At 42.0% G+C, this 17,982-nt stretch overlaps 1 protein-coding gene across 10 annotated transcripts in view; it reads right to left on the bottom strand.

Moving 5' to 3' along the window:
- Positions 1-17,982, bottom strand: part of ZNF827 (zinc finger protein 827) — a 174,872-nt gene that overhangs the window by 106,030 nt on the left and 50,860 nt on the right. For all 10 annotated transcript variants that reach the window (XR_006295333.1, XR_006295337.1, XR_006295341.1 and 7 more), the window contains exon 5: positions 2,860-3,093. Coding sequence is in view for 7 of the 10 variants with exons in the window: in XM_043567971.1 (XP_043423906.1) it covers positions 2,860-3,093 (234 nt within the window). In the remaining 3 variants the exon portion in view is untranslated. The remainder of the gene's footprint in view (positions 1-2,859; positions 3,094-17,982) is intronic.

The raw sequence follows: 17,982 nt of genomic DNA, 5'->3' as shown, positions 1-17,982 counted from the left end.
AAATGAAAATCAGCAAGGCAGGAAGCAATAGGGACTCCTGTTCATGAGAATGCCTGCAGAAGGGCTTTGTGGGTATCAAGCCAGGTGAACCTAATGCAGCCTTGACTAACCTGCGTGTGTGCAAGGACATCCGTGTATGGACAACAGCAAGACCTCTTGTCCATAGAAGGACGGGAACTATCATGGGAAAGGGGATTTGAAGACACCAACAAGTCCTTTACTTGGATGTCTTTGAGTGTATGAATCCTGAAATTGCTAAAATTACATCTTGAGGAGAGAGAGCATAGGAAGTTTTTCCCTAACATCCTTCCAAAAGCACTGCTTCATCCATGATTAGAAACTCTAATATCCACTTTAAACCCAATAAAGAGTGAGTCCTCTTTACCCTGTGGCTTAGGAATGGAAGAAGCTTGTTTTTAAGTTACATGTCTTGTTTTAGGACTAACTTGGAAACTTCTTCACAGTTTACCTGATCATAATCTGCTGGAGGGTAGATGTGTGCAGTTCTAAGTGCAAAATGCTTGTGGAATGGAAGCCACTGCCCTGGTCTGCCTCTACTAGATCATAACCATCTAGAAGATAGGGGCTGTGATGCATATCCTTTTGACCTAAGTCTCCTGCAAAAAAAATGTTGGGGAATTTTTTCAGGACAAAAACAGAGTTATGTTAGTCGTTCGAACAAGTTTTCACTTCCACGCTAGGAAGCAGGGCAGATGCCCTTTGGAAGTAAGACTGTGTCATAACATTCAACTGTTGTTGAATAGCACATGTGCTCAATGTAAGTCAACATAAACATTTAGAAGGGTCACTGTTGTCCTCAAATATCAGTAAATGTGCAAGGCTGTATGACCATATTCTATTTGAGAGATATCATTATTATCTAGGAAATGATTTCATACTTGAGTGTCTCAAATCACATCTGTTAAAAGGGTCAGGATAAAATGTCTTCCTTAAAGAACATCTTTTCACAGGACACCTGGGTGGCTCAGTCAGTTAAGCATCTGACTCTTGATCTCAGCTCAGGTCTTGATCTTAGGGTCGTGAGTTCGAGCCCTGACCTAGGCTCCACACTGGGCATGGAGCCTACTTTAAAAAAAAAAAAAGTTTCCTAAAATCTCATTGCATATTACCTTTTGGTGCCACCCCAGCTCTCCCTGCTCACAATACTGGTTGCATAACAAACTCTGAAACAGAAATAGTAAACACTAGGATCCTACCAACAGGAGTTACTGCTGATAGAGGGTCACTGCCATATGAAAGCCTATGCCACACAAGAAGAATCAGAGATGGGGCGCCTGGGTGGCACAGTTGGTTAAGCGTCCGACTTCAGCCAGGTCACGATCTCGCGGTCCGTGAGTTCGAGCCCCGTGTCGGGCTCTGGGCTGATGGCTCAGAGCCTGGAGCCTGTTTCCGATTCTGTGTCTCCCTCTCTCTCTGCCCCTCCCCTGTTCATGCTCTGTCTCTCTCTGTCCCCAAAATAAATAAACGTTGAAAAAAAAAATTTTTTTAAAAGAAGAATCAGAGAGCTGTGTGATCCCTTTGAATTGACTGGAAAAACAACAGACATTATACTCTGTCACTGAGACTTTTCGACACAGGAAGGAGGGCTCAAATATATGAAAATATGTTGGCCTGAACACCATTTTTTAAACTTTCAGCTTTCGGCAATCAGCACAATCTTGCTAGACCTCCCATCTGCTAAAAAGAAGCTGAACCATCACTGTGAAGTTTAGAAAAACGGGGCTATAATAAGGATGTAATAACTGTCTTATGCTTTATCTATAATAAATCATATTCCCCTGAAGTTCCAGTGTGTTCTAAATTAACATCAAAGGAAAGAATTCTTAACCCCACCAACTGGCAAATACAGGAATTTCAACTGTTCTGATATAATGGCTCTAAGTAAATCACTATTAATTTCTTACTTCCCAACCTACTGGTCAACCAGAAACAGTCAGAATTGCTGATGAAATTACCAGGAACGAATATCCTTAATGTATTTCCTGCTTTCATCCTCCAAGTACAGCAAGTTACAAACTGAAAGGGCTTTTGATTCATATTAACATTTTGAATATAGTTTCTAAAAATCACCTATAGTGAACTGAGGCTGGGATATGACTTGGTAAGTATTATTATTGATGTAACTTTTCTTTCCACGCTCTGAAAGTCATACTTTTGAGTTCAGAAGACCCTAAATTTTTACCTGTTTTGAAGGCACATATGGGAGACTGCATGGAAAAGAACCCAAAATACATGAATTTCAAATTATAACCCATTTCTCCTACCGCTGACAGGCTGGGATTACACTTAGATATGATTAAAATATTATTCATTCATCCCAAGAACTTAGATTAATTATTATAATATTCCATTATGAAATTTTCTCTTCATAAAATCTCTTATTGCCACTCTATTGGTAATTACTTCAAGTGCCATCTCAACTGCTTATTAAGAAAAATATTTTTAATGGTTCTTAACGAATACAGTATAAATACACACAGAAAGAAAGGTCCTCTATTAAGAAAGAATAGATATTTTGACCAATTAGCAGAAGTGCTTTGAACGTCATTAGAACCCACTTAAGATTATGACCTGCATCATCTTAGAAAGCAACAGTGTCTTCCAACAATTTCCAGGAAAAGAAGGCTGTATTTCACAAGACAGGTACACAGTTAACGTCCGCAAACAGACTTGTACACATGACACAGGAACGTGAGCCAAGTCATCCAGTCACTCCTGAATTCACCTCAATAATGTGATGTTGCCACCATTAGGCTAATTACAACCTGTGCAGGAAGGAGCCCAGCTGACTTCAAACGAAATGAGCAGAATGTGAATATTTTAGAATAAACCAAGTACCTGATAGTTTCATGAGAAGTTCGGACGCTGCTTTGACTGACATATCCGGCCTTAGCACGTTCCCCTTCCCCTCCTGGGGCTTAAGGGTGTCCTCAGCGATGCTTGGGGCTGACACTTCAGATTCCGGGCTGAACACATAGCTGGACCGAGGCAAAGCGGCACTTAAGGCCTCTTCTTCCTTCGGCTCCTCTTTCACTTTAAAATTAAGATTCATGGGCTCCTTCTGATTTGCAGCTGTCAGAAGAAGAAAGGTATTGTATATATACATATACAAAAGGCCACTCCCCCTCTTAGCTGCCCCCGGACTTAATGAGATATGGAATGCACAATCAGTGTGCCAACAGCAAGAGGGACCACAACCCGATCAAAATAGGATGGGACCTGGGCAGAAAAAAATACAACACGCTCCACGAGCACAGGACTCTGAAGAGTGTGGGCTTCTGAATCTTTGGAACCCATCATAGTTGAAGAAGTGCTGCCTCTACAAAGTGGTCATTTTCTCTCTGGTTTCCCCAAATGTCTTCTTTCCTGTGTATGCTGCTGCCTCCCTGACCTATAAGCATTCTTCCCACTTAATCCTATTATAAAATAATGCTTTCAGGCAATTATCCTGCCAGAAAATATTCAATAGAAACATGAGTCAGAAGCAGTCCCCAAAGCCGAAACCTGGGGTGGGGTGGGAAGGTGACGAATTTGCCAGAGAAAAGCTCAAACTAGAGATATCCCACTCTTGCCTTATTATAAACTGACGTTCCTGACCCTCGAACACTGGGGCACGCACTTGGAACTGTTTTCCAGTCACGGTGAATAAATCCGCATCTGTGGTTCAAGTCATTTCTAAGCCCACGATGGGCATTTTTTTTTTAAAGGATTTTATTTTTAAGTAACCTCCACATCTAACGTGGGGCTCGAACTCACAACCCCGAGATCAAGAGTCACACGCTTCACTGACTGAGCCAGCCAGGCGCCCCTCACAATGGGCATTTTTTAAAAAGAAATGCTTTTATCTTGAAATAATTTTGGATTCACAGAGAAGTTGCAAGATGGTTCACGGAGTTCCCATATATTCTTCGCCCAGCATTCCCCGATGCTCATATCTTACATAACCATGGTGCATTCGTCAGAACTAAGAAATTCACATTACTATGATCTAAACTCCAGATTTTATTCAGATTTCACCAGTTTTTCCACTAATGTCCTTTTTTCCATTTTTAGTATGGGTGGTTGGTGTGGAGTGTGCGGTCAGGGCAGAGCTAACTGGTCTATTATGGGATGGATTCTGTGGCTTGGCTACACCATAACAAGCCTTCCCCAACTGAGCTACTCACTCCCTGGGAAAGACCAAGAAGGAAGACAAGCATCCTCTTCCACCACTGGCCACTTTCCCGGGCATCTTGCTCCCCTTTAATGGGCCATGCAGTAGGACCTTTAGGTTGGTTATGTTAGATGTGTCGGTCTTTTGAGAAAGAAGATCTCTTCCTAATATACATTTCTTAGTAACACTTATTAGATGAGCCAAAAGCCCATTCCCGCTTAACACAAAAGAAGATGAAGATAAATCCACAAAGCTTTTGACTTGTTGCCCACCACCTACCGTAGCCTATACACAACCATAAAGTCCTTTCTCCCTTGTTCCCTCTAAGGATATATATTCTGGAATCACAAGTTTACACAGATCAGCGTATTTAGAAACTGGACCTTGGAAGGCTAACGTGACATTTGGAAGTGTTACCACCAGAAAGATGCAAGCTGGCACTAGAACCTAGTTCTATGAGCTGCCCACCCTAGGTTCCTTATTTACCTCCACCCTTACCTACCTCCACCTCACCACTCCTCCACTTCGGGTCCCTGTACTATAAACAACAGGTGAATGTAATTTGACCTTCAAGTACCACCTTCTCAATGAAGTCTACCCTGACTATCCTATTCAGAATTGCAATCCCCATCCCATAGTACACCTAGTCTCTCCTACCTTACTCTAATCTTCTTCTTTTTTTTCCCCAAAATACTTATCACTTGATAACTTATTGTTAAGGATTTAATTGTACCCACCCCCACCAGTTCTTATGTTGAAGCTCTAACCCACATTGTGGCTGTACTTGGAGGCAGGGAAATAATCAAAGTTATAAGAGGGCATTAGGGTGGGGCCCTAACCCAATATGATTGATGTCCCATAAGAAGAGACACCAGGGAGGCATGCACACAGAAGGAAGATCATGGGAGGACACAGCAAGAAGGTGGACATCTTCAAGCCAAAAAGGGTAGCCTCAGAAGAAACCACACCTGCCAGCACCTTCATCAGACCTCCAGCCTCCAGAACTGTGAGAGGTAAGTTTCTTTTGTTCAAGCCACCAGTCTTTGATATTTTGGTATGGCAGCCCAAGCAGACTAATCACATACCGTATAATTTTGTTTTTATTTATTATATTAACCATTATGGTCTGTTTCCCTAACTCAAGGGTAGGCTTCAAGAAAGCAATGACCTTAACATTGATGTATCTTGAGTGCCTAGAAGAGTGCCTGGCACATATGAGGCGCTCAATATGTATTTGTGGAATTAATAAAATATGGTAGCTACAAATTAGTGACATCTGATGGTGCTTCACTATTACCTGTGGAAAACAAAAACTAAGAATCCCAAAATATTAGAAGTGCTTTCCTTGGATCTGATCATTAGACTGGGAAAAAGACCTAGAGATAAAAGCTTTGCTACCTACACCATAGCACTTACTGAGGTATCTGTGAGTAATCATTCACTTGGACTCTGGCATTACTAAAGGAGGAGTCCAGAAAAATTTCAAGAAAAGAGGTCCAAATCTGGCCCTTTGGGGCACCTGGCTGGCTCAGACAGTAGAGCATGTGACTCTTGATCTCAGGGTTGTGAGTTTGAGCCCCATGTTGGGCACAGAGATTACTTTAAAAAAAAAAAATAAAAAATAAAATAAAATAAAATAAAATAAATAAAAAATAAAATAAAATAAAACAAAATTTGACCCTTTGGGGACAATGCCATCAGAATCTAAACCAAAGAGAACAATGATGGTCTCTAAAGCAATCCTCATGTATTTCTGACCTCAACCAGGAGGGTGCCTCCTAAGAGGACTTTGTTTATTTAGCATACTTCTCTCCTTTCAACCACTTTTGGTGAAGGGGGTGGGAGGGGTTTGCTAGCCATCTCCTAAACCCTCTCTGGCCCTATTCCTTTCTTCCAGAACCCTTCATAAAATTCTTTTCCAAAAGTATCCTAGTTAGTCACAACAGAATAATTAAGTGGTGTTTTGTCTATTAAGTCTAAAATTGTGATTCTTTGGGAAGGAAGGAATAATATACAAAGTTATGTACTTTTAAAAATGTTCTGTATCTTTTATTTTAAAACTTTTTAAAGTTCTAAGGTGAGGTTAGGAAAGAGAAACTATCGAAGCCCTAGAAGCAAAATCCCAATTTCTAGAGAGAGCAACCTTAAGCTGACACTCTCTGAAGATATAACCAGCTTCTAGAAGTTATTAGTTACGATACATGCATACATACATAAGGATTCAGAAAAAAAAATTAGCATTGTTAGTACAACTCAGATTTAACAGAACTTCAGTAAGACACTTAAAAAGACAATAGGCAAGCTGGTATGTTGCTGGATTATAAATGTGCAGACATTTCATACATGGTTTTCATTCTGACAATGTCAAGAATGACATAAAACTAGTAACTTTCTGGGGAAATGTAAATATAGTTAACAACAGATCACACACACAAAAACAATGTGGGAAACACTCATTTGCCCAAGTTTTAATTTCCCAAACACTTGTAATTTCCCAATTTAATTTCCCAAACAGATGTAAAATAGAAATATGAAGGCTACCTACCCTCTTATTAAAAAAACTTTTTTTTGTTTATTTATTTTTTAGAGACAGAGAGAGAAACAGAGCACGAGCAGGGGAAGGGCAGAGAGAGAGAGAGAGAGAGAGAGAGACAGAATCCGAAGCAGGCTCCAGGCTCTGAGCTGTCATCACAGAACCTGATGCAGGGCTCGAACTCACAAACCACAAGATCATGACCTGAGCTGAAGTCTGACGCTTGACCGACTGAGCCACCTAGGTGCCCCTACCCTCTTATCTTTTAATTACCAGAAATATTTATACTAAAAATAGTACATAAAGCTTACATTTTAAAATTAATCTGACAGAATAATTGCCATAGTTTTTTATTATCTTGCTTTTGTTTTTTTATCTTACTTTAAAAAAAAAAACCCATTCTCTTTCTACAGAAAAAGGTCGAATTAAAGATGTTTTCTTTTTTTTGTTGTTTGGGGAAACTGCTATGAAAAAAGGAACAATTTACAATTCACTGCCTCGTCTTTACTTCATTCTTCCCAACACAAAAAATCTGTGCGCATATGGAACTCAATTCGTAAAAGACTTTCACAGCCTTTACCCTGACTTCTGTTTATGTATCTTAAAGTTTCCAGATACTCCACTTTTAATGCAGTGAGGAAGCCCCATAATCAAGAGGCCTCTGTTCCCAACACTTTAGGACCTGAGCTACTTTGATTATAAATTATGTGTATCTGTAAGTTCACACACTCAAATAGAGCTGGGCTGCCATTTAAAGGAAATAAATCAGCTTTTTGAGGATTTAAAAAGGATGTAAGATAAAGATTCATATGGGAAATGAATAGGAAAGCCACTGGGATAAAATTATCCCAAACTTCCAATTATAATAGGCAAAGACTAAAAAAAATACACACACACACACACATATATATATATATATATATATATATCCCTCTTTATAGCAAAGGGTGATCAGTTCACGCTGAGATCCCTTCTAAGTGCCCCAACTCCCTCAGGACAATTCTATAAATGCCCGTAATAATAATGCACACACCTAGCATTTGAAAAGTTAACAAAAATTGGTCCTTCCATCAATCACAGGAGGTAGATATTATTACTACCCCTATTTTATAAGTGAGGGAACTAAGAGCCCAAGAGGTTAATAAACCAACCTTCCAAATCACAGAGACACTAGGCTTCAAGGTTTCTGGACAAAAATGCACCCAAGCTCTCTCCTTTCCCTCCAAGCGCTTCTGAGAGGGATACTACCTAAGAGGTTGGACTATGGGCTTTGGAAATAAGAGATATGGAGTGAACTAGGCTTTGTTAATTAAAGGGAAAGGTGGGACATGACCTAGAGGTAAGGGACAGAAAACGTCCCTTTCTGCAGGAAGGAATTTTGTCAACATCTAAGAAGGTGGAAGAGGAAGAATGGACTGCACCATGGCCGCTGCTCTTCTGTTTTGTCCATTCCCTCCAGGGAAGGAAGAAGATGACACTTTCCCTGCATTTAATAAGACAGGACTCTCTTTCAGCTCAGAATCTGGCAATTGTGGGGGGCGCCTGAGTGACTCAGTGGGTTAAGCGTCTGACTTCGGCTCAAGTCACAATCTCACAGTTCTTGGGTTCCAGCCCTGTGTTGGGCTCTGTGCTGACAGCTCAGAGCCTGGAGCCTGCTTCAGATCCTGTGTGTTCCTCTGTCTCTCTCTGCTTCTCCCCCTCTTGTCCTCTGTCTGTCTATCTCTCCCCCAAAGATAAATAATAAACATAGAAAAAAAATTCTTTTTAAAGAATCTAGCAATTTTGTGAATGCTGAAATGCTACATGAAAAAGGTAGGCCATGAAGGATTTTATTTACTACCTCACCCTTCAGCACAGCCAGGCTCTTGGACTTGGAAGGGGCCACAGATTGGTGGTTTTCAAACAGTGTTCCAAGGAATCCTAGGATAAGCTTCAGGGGTCCCAACAAATGTTTGTTTCAAATTTAAGTTTTTAAGATTCTTTAAACTAATTTAAAACTTAATTTAGAAATGTGCACAGTCATCTGTGTTGTAATGGAGACCCCTAATTTTTACTTGTGTTGACAAGTTAATTGAGTTTCATATCACTTGTAACGCATTGCCTCCCATTATTACAGGAGTGGCAGAGCTCTAGGAATACATCATTAATAAGGAGGAGACTGGCTCTGCACTGATCTTTCAAAAAATTCAGGCCTGCACATGTATGTCCATGTAAAACTGTACAGTTGTGATCCTCCTGGAGTCTATGTGCCTGCCTTACATCATCAGGCTTTCTCACCCTCAGCACCACTGACATTCTGGGCAGGGCAAATTTGCCGCGGAGGGCTATCGTGTGCGCTGTAAGATGTTTAGCCGCATCTAAGGCCTCTACCCACTAGATGCCAACAGCACTACTCCGTCATGAAAACAAAAACTCACTGCCAGCTGTCCCCCATGCACACCTCTGGTTGAGAGCCACTACCTTAAATTAAATGCCAGGGAGGGTTCAAGTGTATCTACTTTGGTGAAGCTTCCGATCGTGGCCGACAGACAGACAAGTGCAGATACACAGATATATCTAGTCTATCATTTACAAAGCACTTAAAGTGGACCAGGAAGTATGCTAAGTGTTAGTTTATTTGAAATAATTTATTGGCTCTTCACAGCAACCGTACTACTGTCCCATTTTGCAGCTGAGGAATCTGAGACTAGAGAGATTAAATAAATTTCCAAATAACAGTCCATGGAGCAAAGCTGAAGTGGTTACTATTGAATCACAAGTGGCTTTACTGCATAGAGAAAGTGTTAAATGCTTCTGGTCTTATGATAAGGAACGAGGGCGGTTGCTTAAATGTTGTCAACTTGCAAGCAAAAACTTTTCACTATTATACTCTTTTTTCAAGCAGCTGAATAAATTTAATTAAAGGCATCTTGAGATTACAAGGCGAATTGTTACACATCTACTCTCATTGGCCACAGCATCCCTGTGTAAGTGGTGTTTCTTGAAAGTGCAATCGGCAAAATAAATTCAGAAATGTCCTTGGGGCTCACGCTGGTACATGGCCTCTCTCGACTGTAACATTAATTGCATGTTGTGTGCTTATCACGCAGCAACTTGGCTCTGGTTGCTGGACTGTTTGAATAAATACATACAAGAAATGTGAACTTAAAAAATAAAGTTATATTAAAAAAACACACATTCTGTGTGTTTTACATATTGAGTCTGCACTTCAGATTCTGTTTGAAAAAAATGAGTTTATTCTTTAAAAAATGAAGTGAAAACCATTACTGTTTCCGCTTCCTTTATTTCATGATAAGTAAACACAGGCTCAGAGAATGATATGACCTGTTGAAAAGCACACAGATCATTAATGACAGAACCAGAATCAGAGCTCAACCCCCCCATATTACAAATAACTACCCAACTCCCCTTAGCAGTATATGTGAGTACATATGATCTGGCAGGACCTGGGATTATTTGACAACCTGATGCACTTTAGGTGAGAAAAAAAATAAACTGCCTTCTAAAATTGTAAGGAAGGCCAAGATTTAGTTCAATAATAATTAATTATAGTGGAGCATTGCTTTTAGATGCTAAGCATATTATATTCAAATAGAATGTTTAAGACATTAGCTAAATATTTTTAAATGTTGCTCTCTAATAAGGTGAACTACTTAATTTGCCTTAAGTAGTTTTATAATTAGTGTTTAGCGAAGTTTTAACCGTCTCATATTTCACATTAATCCCCACCTGGGATCATCTTTATTTCTGTATCAGTGTCCTCAAAGCAAGACCACACAGGTCCCCTATGACAGCTACGACCACAGTACACACACAGTGACAAAAAGGAAACAAAACAGCCTCCGGGGCAGGGTCAAGGGTAAGAATAATGAGCGGTGCCTCAAGAACTGTAAAATAAATAAATAAGTTTTTCCTCCATGAACTAAACTAGCAAAATCAACACATCATGAGCAAAAGTAGCTATCTGCAGTAATCTGCTTAACAGACAGGGTATCTCCCATGTCGAGAGCAGGAAGGACAAGTCCTGAAGAACCAATCAAGGCATGAGTAGATGTGAAAGAAAGCTGCATTTTAAATTTATTCTATTAACACGTACAAAGAATGAAATGTATGAACAGCAGTGAAGTGATTTGTATGTATGAACAGCATGAAGTGATTTGAGACTTGAAAAAGAAAACCTAAGGATTGGATAATATGTTTCCAACACTTTTCAGGGAAGTTGGTGACCATCTGCCCCAAATGACATCTCCTCTTGATTGTTATACTTGTCATTTTAAATTACCATGCTGACATTCTGGTTTACACATCAGTTGTTAAATGATTTTTGTCATTGTGGAACACCCAGAGAGAGAGTTCGAAGAACTCTAGGCTGTGGTAGACTATAAAATGGCCATAATGGAGGGGTGCCCTGCTGGCTCAGTCGGTAGAGCATGTGACTCTTGATCTTGGGGTCCATGCGACTCCTGATCTTGGGGTCGTGATGCAGAACTTACTTTAAAAAAAAAAAAAAAAAAAAAGGCCATAAGGATTCCCTCCCTGAAACCCCACCCCCTTGGAATGGGATTTTGCAGCTCCTCCCATCAAGAGGTGGAGTCTATTCTCCCACTCCCTGAATCTGGGCTGGAGCTGTGACGTGCCTTGGTCAACAGAAGGTGGTGGAAGTGAGGTTGGGCCAGTTCCTAGCCTACTCTCCAAAGGCCTTGTGCACTTCCACTCTCTCCTTTGGAACCACGCCCGGCTGCCGTGTGAACGAGCCTGGGCTAGCCCACTGAAGGGTGAGAGACTCTGAGGAACAGGGAGAATTCATCCTAGCTGAGGCTATGCTAGACCAGCCCTCCCCCAGCCCATGTGGCCACGGACTTTAGATGGATGGGTCAGCCTTGAGAGACCCAAAGAAGCACCCTGCTCAAACCATGCCCAAATTGCCAATTCACAAAACCCTAAGCTAAGTAAATGGCTATTAGTTTGAGCTGGCCACTACTGGCCACTACTACAGTAGCTGGCCACTACTACTGTGGAGTAGTTTGGTACTGAACTAACTGTGTGAGACACTCCAGTTCTCAGACTTGGCCTTACAAGCTGAGGGCCTGGAACACGGGACTCGAGACCACACCAAGGGACTCACAGCCTTCAAGGCTCCCTTTGAACAGCTGCCTCCTTTCCGCAGACCCCCCTCTGCTCCATCTTCTTTCTTCTAGCACTATGGAGCTGATTGTGAATTTGCAAACCTTTTTTAAGTGAAGTAATATCACAGCCTCAGAAAACCTGACTTCTAGGATGTGACTAATGGAATATCTTTCCTATAATCCATCATGAAATGCGTCGTGGATGGTACAAAGATAAAGATGTTACAAAAGAAACATTATCTGTTCCCTTCCTCCCACCCCAACACAAACCACAGCAACTTGAAACAGTTCAAGAGGCAAGACTAATGATACACAAGCAATAGAATGAACTAGGCAAATAATACCACCACCAACCTGAGCGATAAAGACTCTAAATATCACTGGAATTCACAGGGGGTGGGACGGTTGGCAGTAAAGACCAGAATAACAGGAACAGGCTCTACTGAAGAAGGGGGAACCAAAATATTCTTTGAAGGATGGCCAGCATTTGCATAGGCCACACAGTAGGGGTGGGCATCACAGGACTGGGCCCCAACATTGCTAGAAATTCTCTACAAAGATGCAGAACCAATGCGTGTCAGAGGTGCATTAAAATAGTTAACTTAGTTTTAAGAACAAAATTATTCTGTTTTGAAAATTCTTATTCCGCCCCTCCCCCATTTTACTTAACAAGGGGGAAGATCTATGGGACGCCACAGTTCAAATTACCAGACCCCTGGAACAACATGAGTGAAAGCAGAGAGACGGTAGTGAGAGGCGTGTTATGTATGAGCTGGTGAGGACTGTCAACATTTTTCCAGACAGGAGTGAAGATACGGTTACTCTGTAGAAAGAAGTCAGCCAGGGGCATAACCTGATGCAAGAGGTATTAGAAGAAGAGTCTGTTAGAATGTCACTGGAGGGCCTAGAGGGGGGCAGCTGGGGTGGAGAAGGCACCAGGGAGGGCAGCTAAAGGGGCAAGCTGGCTAGGTGTGAGCTGATGGCCAGGAGACGCTGCACGCAGAGGGATGGATTATAGATATATTTTGAAGACACAAAAAATTTAACCAGATTAGTGACTGAATTAGCATGCATTAGCAATGATGCCATGGTTTGAAGCCAAGGAAAATAAACAGCGAAGCAGACGGAGGTCAAAAGACAGTTCGCTCAACTGAGAAAAAAAATTAGGTAATAGCTAATTAAGTGGTCATGAGCCAAGGCTTTGCAGTTAGGCAGAGCTGAATCTTTGCTTTCTCCCTTGTAGCTAAAACCTTTTAAGCCTCAACTTCCTCATCTATAAAATAGGTTTAGTGATACTGACCCTCTATGCTTTCAAGAGGGTTAAATGAGAAATTGCATGAAGCCATTGGCACAGTGCCCCGCTCACTGTAGACGCATTTGATTAGTAATATGAAAATAGTAGTAGAAATAGAAACAATAGTAATGAACAATAACAAGTAGAAGAAAATGTACTTCTGAAGAAAGGAAGAAAATGACTTGGATTCAGGTTTGCAAAAACACAGACTTTGATACATTTTCCCAAGAATCTATCAAGATAAAAAATTATTCTCAGGGCAATTCTAGAATTAGGTATACTCCATCCAACACAGTGAGGAAAGAAAGATCTGGATTCCAGTCATGACCCCTTTACAGTTAATCTCGTTGAGTCTTGCTCTTTGTCTACATGCTTGTCACGAGACAATGTATTTGGAAACACGCCATGCACTGTAAAGTCCTACGGAAATATTAGTTGGCCTTACTGTTTTTACTATTTGCACTAAGTAATTCCTGAAAAGCCTAAAAGAATTAATGCAACTTCCAATGGGGTCTAACATACAGCATTCAGAGAATGGCTCCCTGCTGGGGACTCTTAACTCTGAGACAGCAAACGAGGTCAAAGAACACAGCAAGTTTGATTGTGCTGCCTCCTTACTTTGTGATTTGGGGTATAGGCAGCCTTGGGGAGCGAATGCTGGAACCAGTTCCATCACTTATTGGGAGTGTAAACTTGGGCAAGTCTCTTAATCTGTTTCTCAGTTTTCATCTGTAAAATGGGAATACGAATACTATCTACCTACAGAGTTGTTATGAAGATCAAATAAGTTAAATGGCACAGAGTAAGCACTACCTGAGTGATTGCTGAGGAAAAATAAGAAACAATGAGTAGACGTCACAAAATCTCCGCAGACATTTCTGTACATGTGTGTATAACTCCAGGCCCCCTTTCTTATAAGGCTACCTGCTCCTTTTGTGACTCAGATCAGTCCTTGTCTCATGGAGTGGCAAGTCATTGAAAAACAGGAGACACACACTCTCTCTCATATATATGAATCGCCACTGGGGTCAAAAAAAAAAAATCCAGGATTTCAAAAGGGCATTCAGGCTGCCTGCACAGATAAGGTCCTAAATGCAGCTTCCAACACCAAGAATTTCAGTCACATGATCAGTGAGTGCTCATCATGAGAAAAGCAGGGCAGGGTTAAAAAGTAAGGTCAGGGCGCCTGGTTGGCTCAGTCGGTGGGGTATGTGATTCTTGATCTCCGGGTTGTAAGTTCGAGCCCCACGTTGGGTCTACGTAGAGATTACTTAAAAAAAAAAAATCTTAAAACAATAAAATGAAATAAAATGAAAAGGGCCAAACTGAGGGCATAAAGGAAGGTTGTTAAAAATAAACCCACTGGAGAAAGCACGTTCAGGAATGGGGAGTGGGAGCCCCTGGCTACTGGCACTGAAGTCTTAGGGCATGACAGGCACAAGGACAGCAGTTACTTGCAAGAAGGCTCATTTGTAAAGATGTTTTATAGAAAGCCAATCAGAGCCACCAGGAGATAAGGACTACCTGGTTTACTGGGTATCTCCCACCCCTCCTTCTCAGCACAAAACAAAGGCATCGCAGGATAGGGCAGCTGCCATTTACAGACTAACTGTATTGTGAGGGCAGATGCATCCAGTTGTGTGAAAGAGACAGAAGCAGAAAGAACAAAGGCCTGCAGGAAACGGCAAGATAGGACACAAACACATTCACCAAATCACCCGTATTTATACAAGAAAGGCTTTGCTGTTGTAACCGCTGAGCTCCTAATAAACCAGAAACAATTCGGCCTGTACCCATTTGTAAGTCCCTGCTTTAAAAATGCCATCTCTGCCCAGTTAGAATTATTTCAGACTCAATTTTATAAAATTAATATAATGTGGGAGACAGTATAAAAAAAATTTTTTTTTTTGCCAGTTTTCCAAATTAAAAATAGTTGAAATGACTTGTATCTTTTATTTTGGAAAACCAGCGACAAAAAGATATTCCCAGCCCGCGACCGGAGATGCCAAGTTTCTGTCAACTGCTTGGTTACAAATGGAGAGTTAGAATTAAATTTTGTATCTTGAAGAGTATAGCTCTGAGGAAGAGAAATGATGCAAAGACTATTGCAAGCAACTGTTAATCAGGCCTCTAAGGATGACACTCCCAGCTCTTTGATGTTCTAGAGGAGTCTCGAGACTTTGTGTTTCCAACTGGAGAACACTAAAATGCTTCTTTTCACTCCCCTGTCAGGAGGCCCCACAAGGAAAAACAAGGGGCTCAACAGACATGACTCACCCAGGCCTCTCATTCATGTCAACATTGACCTGTGGTGAGTGCCCCAGACCCTTCTTGCACCACCAGGCCCCTTTGAGTGGTCTGCGATAGAAAGTAAGGGGAGAGAGCTTTACTTGAAACAAACACCACCACCACCACCAACAGCAACAAAAAACACTAAAAAACCCCACAAAATGAAGGTGTACTGAAAAAACTTTCTCAGGTACCAAGTGCACATTCCATGTCAACAGGGCCTCAAGTCCTGGCTGCACATTAGAGTCATTTGAGGATTTTATTTTTTATTTTTTAAAAGTTTATTTACTTATTTTGAGAGAGAAAGCGAGCACAAGTAGGGGAGGGGCAGAGAGAGAAGGAGAGAGAGAATCCTAAGCAGGCTCCACACTGTCAGCGCAGAGCCCAACTCGGGGATCAAAGTCACGACCCCTGAGATTCTGACCTGAGCCAAAGTCAGACGCTTAACTGGCTGAGCCACTGTCTCATCTGAAGATCCTAAAGACAACACCAATGACTAGGCCCTTTCCTAGACCAATTAAACCATAACTTCTGGGAGTGGGGCTGGGCCCTGGCATTTTTGAGAAACTCCCCCAGGTACATACAATGTGCAGCTAGTTTAGAACTGCTGCTAGTTAGGGAAAAGAGGTCCCAGGAGCAGCAGGAACTGAGGCACTCCGTGGTTGGGTGAGCACCTCTCCCAGCACATCCCAGTCACGCGACCACTAGCCCACTTGCTCTGATAGTCCGCGACCTGCCGATGCCTCTGGCTCCCAAGAAAGATCTATGCAAATATGTAGGGCTGTAGCCTTCAGCCTACCTCTGAGGCTGAAACCCTGAGCGAAGTTTACAAAATGATTTTTTCCATCAGCCCAGAAAGCAGCGGGGGCTTCCCTATCCTCTTCTCTGAATCAATTCCAGTGCTGAGCCTGGAAGGCTCGGTTCTAGGGAGCCACATTAATCTTGTAGGACTATGGAATGCTAAATGTGGGCTCAGGCAGAGAAATTGTTGATAGATCGGAGAAGGGGTTTGATTTCACAATCACATATACTGGGAAACCTCAAAACAGAGGTGGGGTGGGAGAAGGATTTAGAGTCTGTTTAAAACAGCATTCTACCAGCGATTTTTAATCCCTCTGGGTTCCATGAAGTCATCTTTATGCTTAGTTTTAGTTGAAGGAGCAAGAAAGACTTCCCTTAATAACCAAGCAAGAAAGAATCAAGTGTTTTCCATCTCTCTTTGGGAAACAAGTAGGTATGTACACGCTTGAATTTGTCACTGTGCTCCAGTTCTGCTGTGATGTGGCTGGCACAGAGACTCGCGGACTCGGTGCCCACAAACAGCTGCACCCTACAGTCCCGGCAGGTGCACGCACAGAGCCCAGCTCAAAATTCGTCGCAAGAACAATGGCGCCGTTATGACACCAAGGGACAAGGCCTCATACTGACCACCACTGCACGACATCTGACGATGGCGAGAGCTAGAAACTCAGCCACAGCTCCCTGGGATCTGGCCTTTTGGTCCCAGGATCATATTCACAGACGCAGCCAGGTAGAGCACCACAGTGACAGCAGCTATCAATTATACGGCCCAACCAACCAGAGAGTTAGTGGAATTAAAGAAAAAACAAATCCCTCCAGAAAATGTATTCCTTTGCTTTTAACGTATCTTCTCCTCCTGCGGGCTGCACTGCCACAGTCACCAAGTTTACATTTACATCCAAATATGCACACACAAAAAAAAATTACCGATGCATCTCACTCCCCGGTGACTTTGTAACAGGTTGCTAGGTAACAGTGCATACAAGTCAGGTTTCAGGACCTCTAGTAAGCCACCATAAAATAACTGCATGGGCCTTTTGCATAAATAGTGTGCATTTGTTATCTGTTTCCTTATGCCAATTGATCAGTCAGTAAATACTCTGACTGCCAAACTGTAAACAAGTACCATCAATAACTGAGAAAACAGATCACAGTGTAAGGCTTTAGTGCAGGGAGGGTCTTTCACCCCCAACCCACTGACTGGCTTCTCTGGAGTCTTTCTTGTTTGCAGTGCTGGCTCTCAGCAGGCTGTATCTTATGCTCCCTGAGACTGGGTCTGGAGCTAATTACAGCCTGAGCCCAGCGGGAGTAGTGGATTATACACCAGCGTTTTATCCAAAGACCAGTCCTTCCTTCACCGCCTCTCCCCCTCCTCCAGATTTAAAAACTTCCTGCAGTCCTGGAGTAAAGGCAGTAACCCTGGTACTAAGAGCTACTCACCCCTACCTAGTGTCCCCCTGGCTGTTGAGGAAGGAAATGTCCCATGTTGAAACCCTAAGTGAAAATGCCATTTGCATTCCTTCCCTTAGGAGTGCATTGGAGGAGCCCCGAAAAGGAGCCCCTTTTGCTATAATATTGGTGGGAGAGACCATCAAAGAAGAACCGGTGACCTCCCCACCACCACCAGAGGCAAAGCCTGAAGGATCAACAGCAAAAGGAAAACTATAAGCATGCATTCCCCCACATTTTCAAAATGTTTAAATATAAAACTCAAAGACTCTGCAAGCACATTTTCCCCTAGATTGGGGCAGAAGAGGGAGAAGGC

Source organism: Prionailurus bengalensis, chromosome B1 (genome assembly GCF_016509475.1).
Source record: "Prionailurus bengalensis isolate Pbe53 chromosome B1, Fcat_Pben_1.1_paternal_pri, whole genome shotgun sequence".
In the NCBI taxonomy this organism is placed as follows: domain Eukaryota; kingdom Metazoa; phylum Chordata; class Mammalia; order Carnivora; family Felidae; genus Prionailurus; species Prionailurus bengalensis.
This window is presented reverse-complemented; position numbering and strand designations above follow the sequence as displayed.